Source organism: Enoplosus armatus, chromosome 12, assembly GCF_043641665.1.
Source record: "Enoplosus armatus isolate fEnoArm2 chromosome 12, fEnoArm2.hap1, whole genome shotgun sequence".
NCBI classification, from domain to species: domain Eukaryota; kingdom Metazoa; phylum Chordata; class Actinopteri; order Centrarchiformes; family Enoplosidae; genus Enoplosus; species Enoplosus armatus.
The window spans coordinates 13,643,280-13,668,817 of NC_092191.1; the positions used below are offsets into that span (position 1 = coordinate 13,643,280).

Genomic DNA, 25,538 nt, shown 5'->3' on the forward strand with positions numbered 1-25,538 from the left:
AGTCGATGTAGTGGCAAACAAGCAAGTAAATGAATTAGTTTCAGGCTGCCTTATAATTCATTATTGGAAACTGAGATGCCTCTGTCACAACAATCTGCTGGCTGGCAGGCAGAGGTTCAGATTATTATCTATTATTAATATTTATACAAATTTAAAAAGGATTTATTATTCATGGTTTTCATTTGTTTTTCTCAAACAGGTTTTTTTCTTCTTCGTCCAATCAAAACAATTGATCCACCTCTCTTTTCTTATAACCAGAGCTCAGTCAGCCAAAATATTTGTCATGTTTTCAGCATGTCTGTCATAGCTGTATATGATATATGAGAGACCCATACTGGGGAGGACTACACAGCTTTAAGTCACACGTGGAGATGAAGGAAGTAGAGTGTATTTCAGAAAACAAGTGCTAAAATTGTGGACAACTTTTCAGGGACAGAGTTGTGTTGCGCGTAGCTCCCAGTGTGAACATTGTGACTGGTGCCCAGCAGGCTGACTGCTGTCTGCAAGCTATTTGTGGCTATTATGTGTCTATAAAAGGAAATCTGCGGGGCGATACACACACCAACGGCAATACACTTTGAACTTCACAAGACGGGCTGAAAACTTTCTTGCATCTTACTTTCTGTATCTGCTTTGATCAATTCTTCCGAAGGCTGGACACAAGCAACACTTCTGGATGGAGAGGCATTTGAAGCAGAAATGGACAATTTGAAAAAGAGTCTTGGGAAGGTAAGATGGTTTGACAACAGATTTTTCTTTTGAAAATATGTACCAGATGAAAAACCTCTTCTTTGGTATTTGCTGTAAGGCTGAAGTAATATCACTGACCTGCCTTTGCTTTGTACTTACATTGCCTCTAGCTCTAAATTCTGTTTTGAGATGATGATTTTTCAAGAATTTGGTTTAAATCCATCAACACCATTAACCCTCCCCCCTCCCCCTATTTTGCCCTTTACCACCTTCAGGCTTTCACACATAAACACATAGACACACTGTATACTCTGATGCAGATACTTGATACTCATCCTGTTATTTCCTGTCACTCTACGATGAACAGTTACCAAACTGCTTTCGGATGAATTTAAATGCACAGAAAAAAATCACGAGAATAAATGTAAATGCATGTTATTAATGTAAATATTTTATGAAAATTGCATGTATATAAGTATATGCTTCACTTTTATGACATTTTTAAACTTCTTATCCCTGCACTGTAAGGTTGTATAGATACCTTGTTGATGCATTATACATATATTCATCATAGAAAATGTTAAACAAGCCTGCGACAGACTCAGCAATCATAAGCTTCATTTAATCACACTGGCATTTGCTCCCTGAATGTGCTGCTTTTGAAAATTACAGGCATTGCTTGAAATTTGTGCATCTGTATGTCGTGTTTGTCCCTGTGTCTGAGACTTGGAATCATAACATTTGTTTAGAATCTGGAGTGATAACCCAATGTGCCCGGTAGCAGCTGGCAGTGGGCTATATTTGCACGCCCTATCTACTCTGGAGGGAGGGGCTGTGTGTTTGTCTGTAATTAAACTCTTTACTCAGTGACACACCCAACTGTTTATGCTTTTATTGTGGCACAACGTGATCCACTCAGATATATATTTTAACATCTGTAGTGCGCAGGGTTTTCACATTTACAGCAGTAATTGTGCTCTTGTTTTGCAAAGGAATAGCTCATGTTCTCAATATGGTATCATCAGTGGCAAACACAAAAGAGTGAATATGCTAAGAATTAAGGAAGCATTAATGGCCACATGTAAACCTGCAGGACGAGCTACTGCAGAATTGCTGTTTTGGATTCTGATCATTTCAAATTGCATAATAATGGACATATAACACACAACCTATATGACAAGGAATAACCTCCCTTGCATTCATTCAGTAGTATGTTTCCTTAAAGTATATCTGTCGCTTGTTTGTTCGGTCTGTTTACGAGTGCCCCATTAAAGAGCCCCTCAGAGGGTGGTCTGCTTCAGGAAATGATTTAGGGCTGCTTGTTTTCAGTCTTGGACGGGTCGGACATGCCACAAGAAATAACTGAGCGAGAGCACGCACGCTGTGAGGCGACATGTAGCACAGTGAACCAGTGGAGACTGGAAATGTGATCTATGAGGGCGGCATGACCTCTGCAACACTCACGCGCAATTGAACATTCAAGGGGGCTCCGATGGGCAAGTAGCAAAGGCTCACTTCAACCTTTTGCAGTGTAAACTTACTCTGCTATGACTACAGAGGGCATGCAAACAAGGAGGTTACATAAGAGCATAAATACATAAACAAGTTTATAAGATGGCACATGATTATTTCAGTCAAGGCATTTGTTCTGTTTCTTTATTTATAGCTGATTTCAGATATGCTGGTATCTCTAAAATATAAATATCTTGGCCCTCAAAAGTATAAGTGAGCCTCCTCAGGCTCAGGAGCTAAAGGTGTCATGTCACAGAGCACATGGGTGGCATGGCTTAAAGGAAAGTGGTAAAAGAAGTACACAGATCCTTGACTTAAGTAATACAACACTGTAAAAATACTCCATTTCAAGTAAAGGTCCTGCATTCAAAAAGTACACAAGTATAATCAGCAAAATGTACTTAAAGTATTAAAAGTAAAACTACTCTAATAACTAATGGCATGTGTGAGAGTTTAATTATAGTATTATTATATTAAATTTGATACATTCATATTTTATCATTATTTCTGCAGTAACGTTTAATGTTGTAGCTGGTAAATTTAACTACTTTTTCAACTACTTTCCATACTGTTGAGTATTTGAATCTATATCTATAATATTTTATAAACTCATCATGAATTTGTAAAGTAACCAGTAAGAATAGCTGTGAAATAAAGTACAATATTTCACTCCTATCTCCTTCACACTGGTGAATATACGTCAACCAGATGAATCCTGGCTTTAAAAGATGTGTTGAAACATCTGTGGAATTTCAAATTAAAAGATTGCATAAGAGTTACGAGTGTGCGGCTCTGCTCTCTTTACTTTGATGTCGACCTCACTAGAATAGGTGTACTATTTTCTTTAGCTTTCCAGCAGAAAAGACCATAACATCATTTTACATTTTATAATAAATTTATTAGTCATTTTCTGCCAGCTCTGTAGCTGCCTCATACACTATATCTGAACACACCGATCTGAACACATGCCTCCTTAAGATGTAGTGCAGCATCAGTTCAAAAGCATTCAGATGCTCGGTGGTTTTACAATGGAGTGCAGTGCTGTTCAACCTTTTTTCAAGCTTCCAACTGCCATAGTCTTCCTCCAGTATTTAGTATAATGTAGCTCTCATGGGTGGTCCACTCATATAGTGTATGAAATAATGCATTGACTTATTCTGAGAAAGAGAACAATAGACAGACAATCAGACTCAAAAGCAGTTAGTAGAAATGGATGTTCTGGTGACAATTTCTTTGAAAAAGAAATGACATTTTAATTACATCCAACCAGGAGGCTGCACAGACCACTACATAGAAAATTGTGTAAAATATTTTTCTTACTCAGATGAACTACTGTATTTGTGTAGATACCAATGTAACCTGGCACACCATTTGAAGACCAACATGTGATGCACAAAGTAAGAAATGATAAAACAATAATCCCAGCAGGAGCATCCAAATAACAAATACAATTTTACATTTTAAAAATGGAGTTCTGAGAAATCTGGTAATCTTGGTAGTCATTCTGCTTTTTATCTTCTTGCAATATTTAACCTGCCAACACATTTTTGCAAGACCCGGATTGGTTGGTTGAACGTATGTGTGCAGTGAAATTGAAAAGGATATATGTATATATATATATATATATATATGTGTCGACATCAACAAGCAGAGGATGTGTGATCCATTTTTAACAGTCTCAAGTATCTGCTACCAATAACCTTTACTGATTAGTGAGGGAAATTTCAGCCCACCAGTTTGCGTTTTACAGATGACCCATCAACTCTGTGGAGAGAAAAAACATGATTGGTATGATTAGTAAGCAGTGGAAGTACTTTTGATGAGTGTGTGCTTTGATTGCTGCGGTGGGAATAAATAGAAAATGCTTTCACTCATCCAGACTATGAAATGTTCATGGAGGTGTTGCTGTCTTTCAGATATGGGAGCTTTTACCACAATTCGCAGCTCCACGTCTTCATATAATTTCAGCATGGGTGGCCCCGGTGAAAATCGACCCCTTACAGTCACGCTGATAGTGTGAATGCTGTGTCCATTTAGCTGTACAGGCTCAGGAAAAGCTGAGAGCCGGATGTACGAGGTCACCTCTGCCGACAGTACAGAGGTTTCACAGTATGGACCTGCTTGTCCCAGGGGTTGTTGTATGGTGTCAACACCAAAGTGGTTTGACACAAGCCCCTTTTCAGTTTTACAGAGGACATCTGTTTGCCAATGACAGTGTGGATGACATGTTTCATGAGAGCTGTTTGGATTAAAAAAAAAAAGCAACTTTTAGTAATAATGTGATGAAAAATGACATCCAGGGTGCTAAAAGCTGGTCATCAATTTGGCTGTCAGGATTTGCTGTAGGTTAAGCAGAAGGATGTATTAAAAACGTTTCCTTTAGTGTACGTCGCACGCCAGCAGAGCTTTCACTGTACAGATGTGATCACTTGAAAATTGATGCAAATACAGCAAAAGCCAGCCATGAAGCAAGATGCCATACTAAAAAGCCTGTGATTCGATGTTCATTGCAGTGACCAGACGCAAACAGAAGGATGGTAGCAAAGACCTGACGCCGAAAGAAAATAGTTCAACATTTTCTTTCTGAGAGATAGAAGATCAATACCTCTCTCACCAAGCTACAACCTGCAACTGGTTAGCTTAGCATAAATAGTGGAAATAGGGGGAAACAGGTAGCCTGGCTCTGTCCAAAGGTAACAGAATCTGCATACCAGCACCTCTAAAGCTCACTAAGTAACATCTTATATCTCATTTTGTGGTGGGTTTATGCTGGACTATTTCTTTTGAAATCATTTTGGCTTACTTGCTAGAGAGTTAGATGAGAACATCAATACCATACTCATATCTATATGCTAAATATGAAGCTACAGCCAGCAGGTGATTCGTTTAGCTTAGCAAAGACTAAACATACTTTATGTATAGAAACATGCTGTAGAGGTGCTGGTAGGCGGATTTTTTAAATATCTTTGGACACTACCAGGCTAGCTGTTTCCCCCTGTTTCCAGTCTTTATGCTAAGCTAAGCTAACTGGCTGCTGGCTGTAACTTCATTTTTACCATACACACATGAAAGCGATATCACTCTCTGCAAGAAGCATATTTCCCCAAATGCCCTTTAACCAGGCAGCAAAACATGCATGTTGGACACTCTCGTTAACACACGTCCTGCTTTATTACTGCTGTGTTGCCTCTGTAAACAAGCTGGTGCATTGCTAACATAGTACCCACGGCCTCTGTATCTATTATGTATTCATGCACAGACAGTCTAAGTTGTGGAAAAAGTGCAAAGCTGCTCACCAAGAAAAGTATATTTCTGTGTCCTCCAGTATGGATTGCAGGAGTACCTTTGCTGAACCCATAGCACTGCTGGGCCAGTTTGTGGCCCAAAACTGTGTCCAGTGCATCAATCCACTTTTCATTTTGTGGTTTGCCCAGCTGTGTGCATTGTGGTCCTTGATTTTCTGATAATTCTGTTGGATTTTCTTAAAATGTTTCCAGCATTATTTAGCTGTGTGATGGCTCTAAAGTTAAACCTGACACTGCCGAACGTTTGTGGAACACCTTCTCTGGCTGTTGGTCCAGCCAGTTGGTCTCCACTGTTCTTAGTTTTTAAATGTTTTTTTTTCTCCTGGGTCAATGCAGACACAGTAGTGAAATGGTGGTTACTGCAGTCCTCTTGTGTTTGTTGTAAGGGTCCTTTATTATGATGTGACAATGCATCGACTCGACAGCACTGCTGGCAGCGCTGCGAGAGCCCCTGGCATTGAGCAGTACTGAAATCTAGTCATGTAGCCACCACTGTGACAATTGCTACATGTTAAGTTACGGCTTATTTATACAGAGTTTCAGTTACACAACTTCAACATTTTTCACCCAAACTGACAGCACAGCACAGCTAACACACATGTGAGGTGCCTTATGCAGACGAGAACATGAGCCGATTTAATTGCTCATTACTCCTTGTTGAGTCCGGGTGTGTCGAGGCTTTGAGCTGCAGGGTGCTAAACTGCCTAATCTGTGTGTGCGTGTGATGATGGCTCATTAGTGGCGGGGTGTAGTTACACAACCCAGTGAAGCAGAAGGAAATAAGATTTTATAAATGTGAAATTATGTGAGAAGACGACATGTTGAGAGTGACTGGAACATGGATTTTATGGATAGCTTGACATGATGTCTTAAAATAGTTTTTAAAAGGGAAGAAGTCCCATTATTCCTGACTCATCATTTACTGTAAGTAAGCAAGTGTTGACAGGGAAATTGTTCCCAAGAGCTTGTAACATGTGGATGACTTGTTCTTCTCGTCTCTGTTTTACAGGTTTCAATAGGAGTGCCATCTAAGCCTTCTGTTTTCACGTTTGTGCCAGTAGTGCGGAAATTACCGATTAAAAGCGTTATTATTGGGGAGGACAGATCTGGATGTCTGACAGGAAATCCAATTAAGGTACAGCAGCAGCAGAGGATTCAAAAGTGGTTTAATCAACAACTATCTGTAACATGATTAATAGTTTTACTACAAGGTGTTAGTCAAAATGCATGCACTGGCTTCATATGTGTTGTTAATTTAGCTAATTTAATTAATTTTGTATCGCCACCTGGTATCTGTGCGTGCTTGTAGTTGTTACTGTACATCACTCTCTGTTTGCACTGGGTAGACAAACTTCACTGACTCACTTGCACTGTCAGACTCCTCACTAATCAAAACTTCCTCCAGTTTATCACAAACATTGATGTAATCTGGTTTTTGAGCCTGCAGCCTCGTGCTACAAACTGTTTAGGGTTACCAGTTTAAATGCACCCAGACTGTCCCTGTTTAAGAGTGATGGCGCAGTATGAATATGACTCCTTTCTTCTTATATTTGATGTGACAAATATGCCTTATTGTTCTACACTCTCCACATATTCTCAAAATGACATTTATCAAACTTATGAGCTTTGACTTACAGTATTTCTACTGCAAAGTACTTTTTTTATAAATTCAAGGATTATGGACAACATGATGAGCATAAGATTCCTCTGAATTGCAACTTCTTTTGAATAGAAAGTGAAATTAAAGCCATAAGAGGTCCATGAGCCTGAAAATCTAAGCTAACACTTTACAATATGATACACAAAAATGTGAGTAGAAACAAATCAGAAATGAAAAGCAATAGAAAGTATTTCTTGAATAACTCTGAATTGAGGTCTATATAATGATGAGGTAATGATTAGGTAATCTGAATAATGACTACTTCATGAGTCGTTAGCTCTGAACTAGTAGCCACTCATTCATTACTAATTACTTAATAATTAGTTTCTCTGTAAAAAGTGTAACAGTCAGGAAAACATGAAGTAAAGTGATACATCATACTGAGTAGTTACAATGTGACCACTATGTCACCATTACTTGAGCCTCCCTTCTCAGACTGTGGAACAGTGTGACTCATCTTCATAAGCGAAATAGATTCACAAGCTGTAATCAATTCTGAAGTTGAGAATGTATATCTGTAAACATTATAATTTGAGTTTTATGCTTGAAGCTGTCAATACGAAATAAGAAATATCTTGTTATATATTTCCTCTTATGCGGTTTCCACAAAGTTTTTTACACTGTAGTGGGAGTGAACATCATTGAGATCATCCAATTATTTTATGTATTCCAGGTGCCTGACTCACACAGTGCACATCTTTACGTCATCTTTAAGTGTGCATATCAATATCAAACATACCCTTGAACAACCTCAGGGAGCGAATCACATGTTCTAAAATTCACTTTTTCTTGCATGTAATTTTCAGTCAATGTCACCAGATGCTACAAAGATACTTTCTATAAAGATGAGTATTACTACATTATAGAAAAGAAAATGTGTTTTTTTAGACTTGGTTGAAACAAACAAAAAAAAAGAATAAAATGTATTTACAATTTATTAAAAAGCAAATATCAACAAAGGAGCTTAGTTTGTAAACTACGCAAAAACACACATGGCATTACTCATTTTGCACAATGTTTTTCTTTTTGACAAGATGTTTTTTCATTTTTTTTTTTTTTTTTACCTTGGGCCCAACTTTATGTAGGAACTACTTTAATGCATACAAATGTTCAGCCAAAGTTATTGAAACCAACCATCCTGGGTGCTGATGCGGACCCCTCCCATGGTGACGATTGCTGAAGGGGTTAATGTGCTATTGGGTGTTCATCCACCAACATCACAGCGGCACCGCAGCTCGGGGCGCCTCGGGGCAGCCGACTGCTGCCTGCGTGATACTTCAAAGGTCTTCTCACTGGGGGGTGGCACCATTAGTTGCTCTACTTCCTCCACTGCTATTACCTAAAGGAGTGGCAGCCTTTCATGTTATTAACCATCGACATATGACTATTCAGCTGAACAAGCCCGTGTTGTAGCATACATCAGAGGTATAATATTTTGATACATATATACATTTTGATACAATATTGGACTGTGTGGCTTTGTGCTCATTTCTTTCTGCCATGTCTTCATTTGAACTCCATTTCCACTTCATTAGTTGTTTGTCTGTCTGTAACTCTATCTCCATCTTTCTCTCATATTGTTGTTCTGACAGGTTTTTTTATTTTAATTTTTATTTACCACAGAGCAGTGCCATCGATTTCAAAAACTTAGATCCTTTACTTTATGCAAAATGTTAGTTTGTGTTGGTTTGTATGCTGCCAGACAGTGAAGTGTGTTGATAAAGTCTCATGATGCACATGTTGTATTTATGTATTCATGTAATATTCAAGGGTTGCTAAGGGTTTTGTTACTATGTTAACAGAGCATCCTGATGTTTACCTGATGTGACTGTATTTGGAGTCAAGTCAGATGAGAAAACGTTCAGTGTATTTGTGAGCATCACAAACACTTCAAACACTGCACAGAATCCGTTTGTGAGCCTTATTGCGCTTCTCGCAGTCGAGCTACACAGTGACCCATTCCTCCTCTGATGCACTCATGTGGAGCCAAATTGTGGCACAAGGCCAATTTTTTTGGTTTCCTCACTCTGCTTCTTATTCTGCACATGCACATGTTGTCAGGTAATCTGTTAAATGTTTATCGGGAGAGCAAAACATTGTTTTGACAGTAATCCAAAACATAGTTAACAGCTGTTTGCAGCTTAGAGTGAGTGACATCTTGTCGTATGACTACTAACACCCCCTGCGGTGAGATATCAGTGTGCAGAATGTAAAGGATTACCTGTGAGCTGGTCGACAGCTCATTAATCCACCACTGTGATATAGAGCAGGCTGCACTTCTCAAGATGTCCTAATCAAAAGAAAGGAATTGTATATGTGGCCTTTTGCAGTACTTCAAATTAGCATGTGTGACCAGTTACCAGTTTGTATTCCGAGTGGCCACCATTCATTTGAACTATGAGGAACTACGACACAACACTCAGAGCTTCCCCGCCTAATTAACTCCTCGTTTCAAATGAGAGGGTTTCTACTTGGCCCATTGTGCATCACAGATCATCTTCAAGCAGACTGAAGTGACAGCAAGTGAGCGAATGTAGTCTTTCATTTTGTTCAGTTTTGTACCAGAAGAAGAAAGTGTACCTTCTTCTGGTACAAAACTAATGTTTAAATGTAACCAGCTTAAAGAGAGCAAAATGTTTATCTGAATTCGCCAATAACTTTGCCTGAAGCCAGAACCACACACCAAATGTGACAAAATGTATGTATGTAAAATATGGAAAAATATTGAATTTGCATAACCTGACTGTGCAGCTGAAGTTTTCATGGCAACAGATTTTAATTTTGTTGTGTGGAAAACTTTGCACATGAAAAACTCCCAGTGACTCACTGTGCATTTAATTGGAGTATGTGATGATATTATTGACATATGCTGCCATTTGTGTTAAATACAGCTCCAGGAATAAGTGTCATCCTGGCAGCCTCTCATTTGTTTGATTGCTGCTTATCTACAATATGTTAAAAGAACAGCAGTGAGAGAATTATTTAATTGATTCAGAAAACTGAAGGGTGTCATTATATTGTGGTGTCATATATATTTTTAGGATCATAATTACCATAAATGTGGGAGTTCATGTCAGTAATGAGGCATGTCACAAGCAGTTACCCTTTTTAGCTCCACTTAAATGTCACACATATTATCCAAGAATATTTCTTTATCCCAAGGTCATGCTTATTTTTATATTTGAATCATATCATATAGAATGTATAGTAATACATAATATAGTAGTAATATAGTAACTGAATTCATGTTTTGGTCAAATAACATGAAATTGCAGACACACCAGTTTGGATAAGTTTTGCTTCAAAAGTTATTAAGATATTTATTATTAAATTATTTATCTGGGGGCCAATGCCAATAAAGTCTGTTTTCACTTGGGAAATTGTACACAAAGTGGAGTGAAAGTCCATTAGTGCGAAATTATGTTAATCTTGCAGAATCCATATAACCACATGCTACTTGGGTATGTAATGTCATTTACACACTAGCTCCAGTACGAAGCAACAGCCAGCAGGCAATTAGCTTAATTTAGCCTAAAGATTGGAAGCAGAAGAAGCCTGGCTTTAAGTTTTCGTATAGATTTAACAAATGTAAGGTATAATAGTATAATATGTTCATTAGTGAGCTTTAGAGGTGCTGGTAGGTAGATTTTTTACAGATTGGACAGATCCAGGCTAGCTGTTTCTGGTCTTTATGCTAAGCTAAGCTAACTGTCTGAATGCTGTAGCTTCATATTTAACACACAAACATGAGAGTGGTGTCTATCTTCTCTCAGTAAGAAAGTTAAAAGCATCTCCCAAAATGTCATACTCTATCTTTAGATTATACATTCATAGAGTTTAACATTTAGAGTACGAGAAGACGGTGAATTTCTTTTTCTTTCTTCAAGTACTGTACTTAACACAATTGATTGTACTTGTTACCTTATACAGTACGTCTACTCCACTATATTTCAGAGCACCAATTTATCATGCAGAAAATTATGCTTTTCAACTTTAATCCATTTTTTATTGGTTTTGAGACATATAAAATGCTCAAATTTTCAATTGTATTTGATTGAATTTAATGAATTTGGGACCAGGAGGAGCTAGTGCTAATTTAGTGTGTATTGCTCAGCTGGGAAGGCCCCTATTAGGAAAAGACAAGACAACATAGCTGAATACTAGTGAGGCTGTTGTCACCAGAAAAACAACAGTAAAGGTCACCGTTTCAACACTTAAGATGTTTTCCTGACAAGCGTGAAGTTGTTACAGCCTCTTAGCAGTGAATAGAAAACTCTAAGGGGAGAGGTCGAGACTTTACAAAGTCTCTTAGTTTGACACAAGACACCTGTGTTTGCATCCCATCTCCTGCCAACAGTCAGTGTTAGTTTCTTTTAACCATGAACACTAACTTTCCCAAACTTTGACCAAGTAGTTTTGGTTGCCTAAGCTTAACTTTAGGTTGGACGACATGCTGGCTGTAAAACTCCTGTATGCAGGAATTGACACTGACAGACACAGACAGTAATGCTTGGCGATATAAATAGTTTTGTACAAATGTATTTATACAAAACAAAAAATACAAATAGATAACTGTAGCAGCGATGGCTTACTGCCAGTTTGGACAAAACCTCTTGCTTATTTACCTTAAAGGTTTTAAAGCTGTGGTGTATACACAGACCCCTCCTCAGTTGTGCAGTTCTGCACATGAGTTCATGACCTACACCAACGTCAGCAGGACATGTGCGTGTACATGTGAACTATATGTGTGGGGCATGTGGTGAAACCAAGCACACCCCTGAGCTCAGAGAGGCTGGCTGAAGTTCACCTCGGGTTTTCTCAGGTTTCACTTGCCCAGTTCCTCCTAAACATTTGCTTCATTTCCTCCTGTCAGATCTTAGCTGCGTCCCATGAGGAGACAACCAGAGAGACAATGTCGCTGTTCAAAGCAGAGAAAGTCTTTATCACAGACTCTGCGGAGGGAGGAGCAGGAAACGTAATCCAACCAGGGACAAAACATCAAGTAAGTACAACACGAGCACCCTCAATGTCGTATGGAAACTATGACAAACTATTTGACATTTTATGATATAGATGTGTGTGTGGAATACTGTATATCTGTGTATTTATACACTCGTGAAGTTGACATATGTGATAAAGCATTGTCAGGAGATTAATTAAAAAATTACATGACTGTCTGAGGTGCCTTTCAAATCTGACAGTTTAATTAGAATATTATAATAAGTTAATATGCAAATAGTTTCATAGATTCTACTCTATAATTGGTTTATTTTAGTGCTGATAGCGGCTACATCGAAGCACTTTCTTCATCTCTGCACAAATTAGACGTGACTGACAGAACCTTGTTACAAATTTTAATTTGCAGGTCCAACATTTTGGTCACTCTGGCTTTCAAGAATTTGAAGTGAAAGTCAACCACACTTGAATAGCTTAATGAAAACCTTTTTGTTTTTCAGTTAAAACCTTCTTCGGATCATGTGAGCTTCTCTCAACCTAGAGCCTCTCCTTCAGTCAGTGCTCAGTCTGAAAATACGCCCAACCACGTAGCTGCCGGGACAGCCTCTATGGAAACAACTGTTGACAAACACGGGGGCATTTCCCACCGGCAGTGTCACGATACCTCTGGACTTGTTGAGGTTAGCTCGGGTTTCTTTGCAAATAGAGCATATGTGTCAGAAGACAGAACGAGCCCCACAAGCTCCGCAGACCTGTTCCCCACCCCAGCTTCATCCCGAGAGTCCATCCTCTCAGAGGGCTCGGAGAAAGAGAAGAGCTGGTCCGCAGTGCAGCTTTCCTCTGTAACCTCTCCCGCCTCTCTCAGCCGCACTGTTTCCCCCTGCTCATCTGTCCTCTCTGGCATCTTCTCCCCTGCTGTCATCCAGATCAAGACACACTTTCTCGCGCCTGGCTCTAGTCTGGTTCACACCCCTCAAACCTGTTTCTCATCCTGCGAGAGCCTGTCCCCCTCTGTCTGTCCCCAGTCCCCTACTCCCCGGCACCGGCCTCCCCTCACCCGACTCTCCCTCCTCACTGCCATCCTGAGAAAAGGCCGCCTTCCTGTTCTGTCGTCTGCTCTGCAGAGACCTTACACCCCCTGCTGGCCTGTGAACCCCGTGACCCTGTCCTTCTGTAATGCGTGCTCAGCAGCCTCCAGTGTGGCCTCCATTCCCCTGGAGTTTTCCTCTCAGTTCTCCTCATCAGCGTCTATAGATAGTCAGAGCCACGTTCACAGGGAGCCTAATAGATGCGTCACTGCTCCTCCACCCGTGGGGTCAAATGAGCTCAGCAGATCATGCCCTCAAACTCAAGTGAAAAGGTGTTCTGAGCGAATTCACTCGAGCAGTGCGCCTAGATGGGAGCAGGTTATTTCACCCCCGCCAGTTAGGAGCAGCACTCTACCCCGAGCTCCACTGCCTTTGTTTTGCTCCAACTTCAAATCTGTTTCTCCACCAAAGCATGAAGAAACAGACTGTGCAACTTCCAAAAAACTGCAACACACACACATCTCCATTTCCAAGCCCCCTGAGCTGAAGCCCAGCAACACTCACATGTACCTCAAAGGCCATGAGGATAATAGTCTTAGAAAACTCATCTCTCCGCCCCCTGAACTTAATAATAAGAAAGAGACCTCTGCGCCACAGAAATGGAGCCGCCAGCCAAATTCATCCCTCTCGAGGCTTCACTCGCTTTCTCAACAGCTGAGATCTCCGCCTGTCTGCCCTCCTCGGCTTCAGCCTTCTCAATCACGCTCACCCAGTGTCACACACACAGCATCACCTCTCCCTCCTTCCACCACAGGAAGGTGTGAGTCAGGGAGGAGCTGCCCTGATTCCAAAAGTGCCACCACATCACAAGGTTTTCACAGAGCTCACTGTCTGTCTCCTTCCCGCTACACACCCATCGCTTTCCCTGGATGGCCGTCACCCACCAGCTCCCCCACGCCTACGCCCTCTCCTGCTCTACCAATCAGAGACCTCACCCCGTCCCCTTCTCTCTCCCTGCGCTCCACGCCCTCCCCAAGGCCGGGGAGTGGAATATCAGACTGCAGTGACAGGGAGGGTAAAAAAAGAAAGGTAGCCGCTCTGCTTGCCATATGCATGACTTGTTTAAATGGAGGATATTATTTAATATGTTCCCTGTGACATACTGTTCTCCCTCACTTGATAGCCGGATATCAAGTGTGGAGCTGTTTTTAGATTTCTGTTTTTCTTTGCCGTATATTTTCATTGATGTTTTTATAGATTAGTACATTGCTGGATATTAATGATTGACATATCTGAAATGTCACATGTCAAAGGCAGATCGTAAGATTGATGCAGCAGCCTTTTAAAAGTCTGGTTTCTAGGCCAAGTTAAGTAGCACTGAGTATTAACCATGAGGCATCCAATTTATTTAGTGCAACCAGGGAAATATAAGTTGATGTGGGACACAGTCGTCTAGATTTAGTGTGGAAAAGTTGGCAGTGACTGAACTTTTTAGTGACATTTACAGACAGTCAAACAAACCATCTGAGCAGCTACAAGGCGATGCTGTGAAAGCAGATGAACACACTTCAGCACTGTTCTTGCCACCGGGTGTCTCGCGTGTGGCTGTTTTGCATGATTACCAGCCTGCAGCAGTGGGAGATAAAGCAAGCCTAAAGAAATGTAAAGCGCACCTGATGAATCTCCACGAGACATTCCACAAAGTCTATCTTCGGTAAAATGCAGAAATTTGAATTGTAAATGAATTTATATTCACTGTCTGCTCTATTCTCTCTCTGAACTCTAGACACACAAGATTAAGTTAAGTTACAAATCGCTCGCTGCAATTCCCACAAACACCCTTCTGTTGGATCAGCAGGTGAGTTTGCTTACTTGATGCTAACCCCACTAATTCTTCTTGTTATCCTGGTAAATATGCAGCCATATGGTGGAGCACTATGTGAGGAGTGTAAACCGGGAATACACTCACAAGCCACTCATCAGGCTTTAGACAGACGTACATTTTCATTTGTAATTGCAAAAACTTATTAGGCAACAATTGAAAGGAAGCTCACTTCATAAGGATTTAAGGCCCAAAAAGACAGCGCTCACAGCTACAGAGGAGGGAGAGCTGTCTGTGAAGAATACAGAGTGGATGAATATGAATTGTCTGGAGGAGATGTTGCTTTCTTGACTACTGTACAACCACTCAATGTGTTGGCTCTGCTTTGCATTCTCAGGCCATAGACGAGCAGGTGGAGAGAGAAGAGAGTCCATGTGACACGTTGGACCGAGCTGTTGACACCCACGCCGAGGTACCACTGCACACATCACCGCTGCTTTTCACTGCCGACTTCACACGACAGGCTGGTAACATCAATAATAATTTGGTAATTTGCTTCCTACAGATGTGCTCACCCGCTCAGCTGCGGCAACAGTCAGAGGAACTTTATGCGGTCATTGATGAGCTATTGGCAAATTCCATTCCAGCAGTGAGTTCAGTGAATTATATCATATATAAAATTAAACATGTGCAAATGTTAATTTGTAATATTAAAAGTGATTTAATGGGTTTGTTTTTGCAACCTTTAAGAGCAAAACATCCCGGTCACTGCAGCCCTCCAGGTCATCGACTCCCAACACTGGTCTGCAGGTGAAGTGTGTTTCTTTAACAGCATGTAATTGATTTTGTCTTACAGAAATAGTTTGACTTTTGGGAAATATGCTTATTCGCTGAGAGTTAGATGAGAAGATTAATACCTCTCTCATGTCTGTATGGTAAATATGAAGCTAGAGCAGGAGATGATTCACAACAAAACAAAAACCGGAAGTGATCCAAGAAATAGTCTGGCACACAACCCTCGTAAAACCACAGCTTGTCATTTTTACACTTTGGTTTTTATATGAATTAAACAAGATATGATGTGTTAATTAGTCAGCTTTAGAGGTGCTGGTAGGTGGATTTTATTACCTTTGGACAGAGCCAGGCTCGCTGTTTCTGTCTTTATGCTAAGCTAAGCTAACTGGCTGCTGGCTCCAGCTTCATATTGAACAGACAAATATGAGAGTGGCTTCAATCTTCTCCTCTAACTCTTGGCAAACTTATAAAATATTTAGAAAAAACATTTTCCTGAAATTTAGCCTGACATATTTTGGCATCTTGACACTTCGGGATTTTCAATGGAATTTAAAATAAAGTTGAACCAACGCTTGTCCACACAACATGAGTTTATAAAGATGAACCCAAATGTAATAAAATCACCACAAGAATACAAGCTCACAAACAAATCACAGGACTGTTGATTCTAAAGCTAAATGAAAAACTAAACATGGATAAAAATATCTTACATATCTTAAATATTTATTTATCTGCACGGCGTTGAGTGAAGTTAGATGTGACAATAAGACTGACACATTAATTGTAGGACTTGATGTCTGACAAAGTAAAAATGTCCATTCACACCAGAGCTGTCGCACACAGAGTGTAGGCGTCATCTCATGCTTCTTTAGTGTGTAATTTCATTACTTCAGTAAATAACAAATGAGCAAAGATGTTATTTGTTCAAGGAGCAGACAGCCGTGTATGTGAAACAACTTCACAAGAGGGACTCAGCATGCATAAAGTTACACATTTCAGCTGTTAGCTAAAATAAAATCATAACGAAAATTGAAAAGTAAGATAAAATAGAAAATATGTAACCTTTGGGACATGGAAACAAGTACTCTGTACTGTGTTTTACTGAAACACAAACTGGAAGTAACATAAAAGGGAATTCGGACTGTGTAATCATCAGCACTAGAAATGAAAAGACATCTGTTCATTATTCATCAAAGGACTTGTCGTTTCCAGAGAAAACTGCAGTGTGTGTGTGTGTGTGTGTGTGTGTGTGTGTGTGTGTGTGTAAAAATGAGACGTCAGTGTAGAGACTTGTTGAAGATCCAAACGTCTGAATTTCAATCACTGATTAGGAAATTGCTGCACAGGAAGAGAAAACTTAACACCTCAACTTACACTCAGAAATCTAAATAAAAAGGCAGTTGTTCATTATCTTTCTTATTAACATAACAAAATTCAGGGTACACATTGTTAAAAACTTTAGGTTCAGATATATTCAGTGAGCCCATTAGTTGTGTTCATCAAGGATTCCTCTTTATCTTCTTCCTTTCAGTCACATAAATGAGTCCATTACCATTCATCAAATTTTCCATTTTTCCACCAGATGAGGTTTGTCACTCTGTTGTTTTGTTTCAGTTCTTTCTTTTTCACTTTCAGCAGAACAACCCATCATTTCCAAAATCCTTGGGACGTGAAACCAAATATGTGAGTAAGAGTTGGGTAGTTTTGTCTGTTGAAACATTTTTCTCAAGATTTTATCCTCACAGGAACAAAGTGACAGCCTTCTACTGGAAGCAAGTTTATTTCTTTATGTTAACCTTCAGACAATTTGAGTCCCAAATTCACAGGGCCCAGCTGTTATGACAAATCTACATTTCATCATTTGCAAACACTACTTTTTGTGACCAACTTCAAATATGCTTAATATTAGCTTGTTTTTATGCAAGTCAGATGAGAACACTTCTCTCATGTGGTTAGCCTAGCTTAGCATAAAGACTTGAAACAGCTAGCCTGGCTCTGCCCAAAGTTAAAAACTATGCTTACCAGCACATTTCAAGCTCACTAATTGTGTTGTATCTCCTTTTTAAAGGTGTTTTCAGAACTAAAGCGAAGCAAATTTTTGCCTTGTGTTATTTGCATGAATTTGACTGCTGGACCTGTTTTTGTTCATTTGCCCCAAACACAAAATGTACCAAATGTATGTTAGCTATGTCTCTAGCAGTGGGCGCACCGACTCTGAGTATGTGTGTTTGTGTTCAGCCTCTGACTGATCTCAGAACTCATCAGGAACTCTGGTTCTTTCTATTATTTCCCTCCAGATGTTTATGCACATCAGAAGCCATAAAACTCTGTAACCATGTCATGATTTAATTTCATCATCATTATTTCTCTCACTTTTCATACGCAAATGTATTTGGATTACAAAGTATCAACTTCCAGAGATGAGGCTCGATCATGTCATACTATTGTTTGCCTTTACCTGCAGTACTTCAAGAGCTTTCTTTTATTGGCATTTCAGTTTTATAAGCGACACTAATAACTATGTTGATGTTTTCCTTCCACATTGTTTATTCAGGCATCGTTAAGCAGCTTGCACTCACCTACCGGCGTGGAAAGAAACCTTATGGATCCTAAAAAGGTAAACATGTAACACTGATAATGCAAAGTGTCGTGGAGAGCTACCTGCTGTCAAACTCTGAATCCTTCTGTCCAGACGAAGCCCGGGGTTATTCGCCCAATGACAGCCATTCCAAGACTGACAGTGGAGGATGAAGAAGAATTTCATCCAAACCCCTTCAGGCAGTTTGCCGTTAAGCAGACCTTAACTGACAACAAAAAGGTATGCTGTTCATATTACAGTGCAGTAATCTGTGTCTGTTTATGTTTTCAAACCCGTTCAGTCATACACAGTATTTTTATTTGTATTTAAAGCGATATCAAGATACAAGAATCTGTGTTTTTTGTGTCACTCACACTCCTCATAGGTTTAAAATGTGGCTGTTGAAGAGAAGTTCATGACAGTAACAAGGGACTCAAACTCTGACAAGTTTTCAAGGCAGAAAAAAAAGTCCAAATGACTAAAGAAACTTCTCAAACTATAACCCACTTCTCTGCTGTCCATCCACATGCCTGGTGTGTTCCAAAGACATCTAGATTTATGCCAAAGTACGTCTAAATACCATTCATGTTTAGATTTACATTCAATGTAAATGTACAGCAAACATGTTTGAACAGCACAAGCAGCATTTTGTTTTTTTCTTTTTATAGTAAGTAAAAGTATTACTAAAGAACACAGAATATACAATTTCATATTTATCACATTGTAAAATTAATTCAAACAGTGACATGAAATTGGGAAAACCAATTCAGAAAAATAATACAAATTGTTAAATTAAATTATAGTTTGAACATTATGTTTAATTCTCTTGGGAAAGTATCTGCATTAAAGTATTCTAAACTCAGGGTTCAAACACTAGCTTTTTCCAAAGCTTTTGACCACATCCCATGACCCTCTTCAGCAGAAAAATCACTTGTCACGTAATGAAACCTGAGCAAGTCCCATTTGCTGAAGAAGACCTTGTAATGCGGTTAAACTCTCTGCAAAAGCTGGTAAGTGAGTCTTGAGTTTCTAATATTTTCGGACAGATAATAGTTACACATCGCCAGTCACCTCTCTGGTGAAACAGACCTAATCATTTGACCACAAATATACTTTAAAACACAGATATGGAAAATATGTCTGTGTGTGTGCGTGTCTCCTAACAGCCAATAAAATCATTAAAATCAGATTAAGGGTAAAAATCTGTGATCCAAATACAAGCAAATGTATTAGTTCCATAACTAATTTTCAGAAAACAGCTTTCTTAAACAATAATGACTTCGAGGTAAATACAAATTTCAAAGCCCCTATATTTAGAAAGTTTACGTGATTATAGCAAGGGAATTTACAAATCCTACACATAGGGGCTTAAACTTTAAACGTTGGCAGTACGATTTAGTGTAAAACCAAGTTTATTAAGTGTCTCTGTTGAAATGACTCCAAATCTATCAGGTATAGCAAATAAAGTCCTCAATAAAATTGATGAAAAATGTGGACTGCCTCCATCCATCACCTCATCTGGGACATCTATAGGATATTAAGCTTCAAGCTGTCTTTTATTTCAGGGTCATAGACTCCTGTTTTCCTGATCACTAAAATAAATTGGATACCGTCTATAACAGGACCCACAGGTCTGCAGTGTAGCCCTGTGGTCAAACATCATCTTACAGGTTTTGGGTGAAAAGTTAGTCATTTCCAAAGAAGTTGGCCACTTCCTTGCAGCCAGCTGGTTTAAGTTCTCTTCTCCTCTTGTATTGTTCGATTTTTTCGCCTGTCTCATTAGCTAGCCCTGTCAAATCCTCCGAGAGGACGATTCCTTTTTTCTTCACAAGTTGCAGAGATTTTGGTGCATTTCCAAACCTCTTCTAGTCAAACAGCTGGAGAGCTTTAGAAAGTTTCTTCTGCTCGGCTTGCCACCTTGCTGGAATCAGTGTTTCTAGCGGAGTGCATACAGATAAAGTGGTTAGCGAGGGTTTCATTGTTTTTCTCCACTGCTTGTGAGTTAATTGTAACTGACTTGGATTCAACTACAAACTTTAAACACACTTTTCAAGCAAATGAGGGAGAAAACATTTTGGGTATCATTTTTAAAGTCTTTGATTAAAAATAAATAAATAAAACACTAAAACAAATGAAGACAATTTGACTACACATGTTAAGTACTCCCTGCCTCAGATAATCTCAATAACAGCTCCATTTTTTACTGACAGCTCCTACAGTGGGATCCACAAGGTTAAGCTCCTTGTGTAATACAACATTATGCAAAATTCTAATCTGAACCTTGCTCATTTCTTAAATATGTGATTCATTAAATGTCAAGGTCAACATGATAATTGCCAGTCAAGAAAAAAGATTTCCCAGATTTACAAGGAACTGAGGAGACTGCGAACAAATCAACCTTAATGTCAGTGAGTGCACGCTTTCAGCAATCTTCCACAGCAGAGAGGTTTTTAAAATGTCAATGCTCTTGACATATTTGATGCTAAAACACTGTTTTCCCTCTGAAAGGCAGCCATTTTTCGTCCAGAGAAAATAAACACAAGCATCATTTCTGATGCAGAGGCCAGTGGTAGATTATTTCCAGGGCTATCTTTTGGAATTTTTTGTAATTTTGTAATTGGTTTGTTGTGATGTGGAACATAATAATATACAGAGTCTTATATTCAGCATGAGATGCAATCTGTTCTTTAGCTTGGAACAGTCGACTGTTCCAAGCTAAAGTGGGTTATCCGGCTGTCATCACTTAACCTCAGATCTTCGGTTCATTACAATTGACTTAATGAGTTGAGGTAGTCATTAATTAATTTCAGCTCATGTTAATTAAATTCAAGGTGATGGAACTTTAATTTGCATGCTGTTGATGCTGCTGTGTTCTTACAAACACCACAGAATAATTTACTGGCCTGTGCAATGCCAACAAACATTTTCTGCTTAAAGTTTGGAGTGAAGAGAAATCAAACATAAAAATCTGTGTAGACTTCTTAAAGACATGCATATGCATTTTTAAAGTTTGAGTGTGTGATTTAATATTGTGATCATTAAAGGAACAGTTCCACATTTTGGTAAAATTAAGATGAGAAGATTGATACCACTCTCATGTCTGTACAGTAAATATGAGGCTTTAGCCAGCAGATGGTTAGCTTAGCTTAGCATAAAGACTGGAAACGGGGAAACAGCTATCCTTGCTTCAGCACCTCTAAAGCTCACCAATTAACACATTTTGTTTCGTTAGTTTAATTGGTGATAATGACACAGAGGTTTGCTAAGCAACCAGTGGACACTCCAGGAAGTCACTGCGCCCAGTCTAGAAATGGTGGAGTAAAACCACAACGTGTCGTTGAACGGATTAAACAAATGAGATACGAATTGTGATCTTTCAAATGATTCTGATGGCATAAGTTTGGGTTTGTACAAAAATGTTGACACCATTCAGCATATATATTTCAATGTAAGATATACAGTTTTAAAAATAAATTAACCAGCAAAAAATACATTTAAAAAAATGTATTTAATTATTTGATACCTTAGACAAGTAGCCATGATGACACATTACATTTGCTTTGATGGATTTCTACCTTTCAGGATGACGTGAGTGCTTCAGAAACCTTCCTTTATCACAGTATTTTACCTTTACATGCAGTGTGCAGTCTAATTACTGACTGGCTGATAAATGTTATTCATGTGAGGGCCATAAAGTAATATTCTTTTTTTAGACTCTGTGTTTAATCACAGCAGGTGAAACACAGAGTTCTTTGAGATAATCCAGCAGTAAAATTATTATTTTATTTCCCTGCTGGGTGTCTTACATTATGTGGCAATGATGAGTGTGCCCAGCATGAAAATAATTATCTATCTATAATTGTGTACTAACGGGGTTCTTGTGAGCACAAATTCCTTAATAAGTAAGATTAATAACAAGAAACGTGGATATTGGAGGTGTGTGTTATAAATATACGAATGAATCAGTAAATGGCTGCTTCTGCTTTTCTGAGCATGCAACTTTTAGGATTCAAACACAGCGGTAGGTCTTTCACTAAAACTCTGTTCAATACAAAAAAAACAAGGTGTGAAAGAATAATATGAGCAGAAATGATTAATTATTAGTGTGAATTGGCCCATGTTAAGTCTTTATGCAGAGAAGTTGCAGACCTTAGTTTGACCTGAATACAGAAACGCTTTTGTTTGTTCCCTTCAAGTCTCAGTTTAAGTTAAAAGCTGGTGTATAATGTTGCATCAGAAGATTCAGAAGTCATGCAGGCCAGGAGTCGATCAGTATCAGCTGACGTTTACAATCTTTGTAACACCTGTCCAGGGACTACAGAGGAAAAATTCAAACTCTGGCACATTTACAGCACGTTTATTAATGTGCACTTCCCCTGTTAAATACATCAATGAATAAATAAATACATTTGGTGATGTTTCACTTGTCTAGGCGTGTAAAAGGGCTCTAAAGCACAACTCAATTTTAGGTTTTTAGTTTTAGTTCAAATGGAGCAAATATAGAGTGACAGCAGGTGATTGAAGTCATCATTCAATCCAGGAAGATAATTGTCAATTATAATAAAATACCCAATGAATATTCATCCCAGTGCAAACCCCCAACAGCCTGATGGAGAACTAATTTAAAGCAATTTCACTGTGCGATGAAATCTATCCAAATAGGAAGTCTAGATGGAAACCAACTACTAGAAACTGCTAGAAGTTGCAGGATTGTAATTGCTATAGTCGTCCATTTTCCTCTGGCTTCTCTTACTATAAATGCATGAACCATTGTGTCCTGTTCTATTTCAGGTGGAAAATATGGATCTGGAAGAGGCAGGAAAGTATTTTGACACAAGTTCAAAAGGCCAAATGTTGAGAGAGGAGAGGAGAAGAGCTCCATTCTCAGTATGTGACCTGCAAATTACAGAGCTTGGAGACCAGATCAGTCACCCTGTGAAAGATGCTTCAACATCTTTCAGTCCAACTGAGGGGCGGATGGAAGCTTTGCAGACTCATATTTAAAGCATTAACACTGAAGCATTAACCTAACTAAATTATTATTATTTTTTTATTCAATGAACAATTATCTGTCAGTATTGAAGACCATTACACATTTAACAGAGGAATGACAAGTTAATTGCACCGCACTTGAATTAGTGAATGCATATCCATACTGCATCAACGGCTGTTTAAAGCAGTTGACCACAGGGGTTTAATATGCTTAAAGGTGTGTTAAGCCTAAACGCAAAGTAGATTTCCGCCTCACAGGAGGTGCACACAGCTTTGTGAATCTGCTTCCAGCGCTACTTGAGGCTGACCAGGGCCCAGTTTGATGACCTGTTAGCTCGGATCAGTGCCAGGATTTCCCGGATGGACACCAACTACAGGCATCAGCTGTCCATCTGTCTCCTGTGGGAGGCAGTTTCATAATTGGTGTGTCAAAATCAATGTCGGCTGAATTAATCTGGCGTACTATAGCTGTATGAACCCAAAATAAACAGATTTTGCTGTGATTTAATTGCAATAAACGGATAAAAAGGATGCCGAAATAACTTCATCACAAAATGCGAGTACAGGTCGATCGGGGTTAATGCTAGTGCTAACTTGGTTCATAGTAAAGTACAACCAATAGCTTGAATCAAGTAACAGACACATATTTTCAGAACTTACCAGGTAGTCTTACTTTTCTCCAAGCAATTTCTTTTTTGTCCGGTCTCTGTATAAATATAAAGTAGAGCTCTGGGCGCCCACACACGCTACAATCATTTTCTGCTCCATTTCTGATTCAACGTCAGTGATGTCAGGAGAATCTCAATGCTGATAGGCTTACACGTAATTTGCGTCTTTGCATTGACTTTTTTGGAATTGTGCCACGTTGCTTTGCGTTTGGTCTGAACACACCTTTACAGAGATGATAAAAATGCATACAACTGGCTGTTCTCTACGCCCTGCCCCTGTTACTGTTGCTACGCCTTTCAAGCTTTCCATTCGGACACGGCACATATACAGTTTACAATAATGATCTAACTCATTCACCTCTAAGAGAATACTATTTTACTATTATGAAATGATCTGAAGAAAAACTGTAATATGTAATAAAGGACTTCGCTCTCCTCCTCTGTGTCCTGAGCTTTATATCCTTCTGTTGCTATACATAAACTTCCATATCTATAAAGAAGATTACAGGCTAATGAAGTGAAAGTCTGCTTGATAAAAGGTACAAATAATGCAGACATTATTCATGGCTGATTAGAAATCCTCAAAGAAAGCCTACTCCACCTTAAAAGGGGCTCTTGGAGAAACGGGAGTTAAATGGGAGTTAAAGTGGTGCAGGTGATGCTCTCACATTGTCCACTTCCTAATTGCTTCCTCACAGTGATACAGTAGGTCAACAGCAAACGTGGACCCATAATCAAAGTCGAGAATGCTGAAGTAGTGTTATAAAAATATCTTGAACGGTAGCTAATGACATGACCTTGAATTGAACAGCTTGGAGATCTACCATTTTGTTGTTGGACTTTTAAGCTTCATTTACAAGAAAGAGACAATCATTTACCTGCTAGCCACATTTAAAACGTGGTTAATTTTAGAGCAGGTCTGGTCTACTTCTCTGGGAAAGAATACATCCAAGGTCTCTTCGGCAAGCAGCAGGATTCAGGATTTCTTCTTAGTATGAATCAAACCCTGGTTAGCTCAATTTGATATAAAGAGTACCTTTTGTTCTGTTTTCAGCAAACATTGGATGGATGAGTGTTTTTGATCTTGAAATAGAGAATAATTTACGTGTGCTTCCAACAGTAAACCAGGATATAAAAATACTGTACACAAGCTCTTGTTCTTACCTCCTTCCATAAAAGCTTCTGTCCTCCTTGAGAGTGTGCTGATCACTGCAAAGGATCTGTCATTCACCAACTTTCACACTTCCAGACAGCTATGATGTAGGTATCCATGGCAACGAGTCACATCTCACTCCTGTTATAGTGTCTTGCACACCTCTGCCCTTGGACACAATACATGTGCACACTGAGCATCACAGTCAGTACATAAAACCACAGTCTATGGTTATATTGACATTCTGAAACTCTACAGTACAAAAGAAAGTTGTGTTCACCTTCAGTGTTACTCTCCAACACATTAATTTTTTCTTCCATATAAACCATTTGGAAAACCAATTTTCTAAGTACTTTAAATCCAGCATTGTTGTGCGGCA

At 39.1% G+C, this 25,538-nt stretch overlaps 1 protein-coding gene across 3 annotated transcripts; it reads left to right on the top strand.

The window, feature by feature from the left end:
* mlip (muscular LMNA-interacting protein) lies at window positions 1–24,442 on the top strand. Of its 3 annotated transcripts, XM_070916432.1 has the most exons (13): window positions 1–114; window positions 653–729; window positions 6,517–6,642; window positions 12,041–12,169; window positions 12,624–14,240; window positions 14,938–15,009; window positions 15,371–15,445; window positions 15,539–15,622; window positions 15,724–15,783; window positions 17,383–17,451; window positions 18,323–18,385; window positions 18,461–18,586; window positions 23,138–24,442. In XM_070916432.1, the coding sequence occupies exons 2-13, from the start codon at window positions 700–702 to the stop codon at window positions 23,348–23,350; spliced, it is 2,664 nt and encodes an 887-aa protein (XP_070772533.1). In that variant the 5' UTR covers window positions 1–114; window positions 653–699; the 3' UTR covers window positions 23,351–24,442. The 3 variants fall into 3 exon arrangements, with proteins under 3 accessions (XP_070772533.1, XP_070772532.1, XP_070772534.1); XM_070916431.1 differs by lacking the exon at window positions 1–114 and having other exon boundaries at window positions 351–729; XM_070916433.1 differs by lacking the exon at window positions 1–114 and having other exon boundaries at window positions 351–729; window positions 17,404–17,451.
* Window positions 24,443–25,538: the final 1,096 nt, after the last annotated feature.

What these genes read in the sequence shown, in the direction of transcription:
- mlip (XM_070916432.1), top strand. Translation starts at nt 700, where the DNA reads ATGGACAATTTGAAAAAGAGTCTTGGGAAG. An exon ending in CCCTTCTGTTGGATCAGCAG is followed by an intron (nt 15,010 to 15,370) that starts GTGAGTTTGCTT and finishes TTGCATTCTCAG; the next exon opens with GCCATAGACGAGCAGGTGGA. An exon ending in CTGTTGACACCCACGCCGAG is followed by an intron (nt 15,446 to 15,538) that starts GTACCACTGCAC and finishes TGCTTCCTACAG; the next exon opens with ATGTGCTCACCCGCTCAGCT.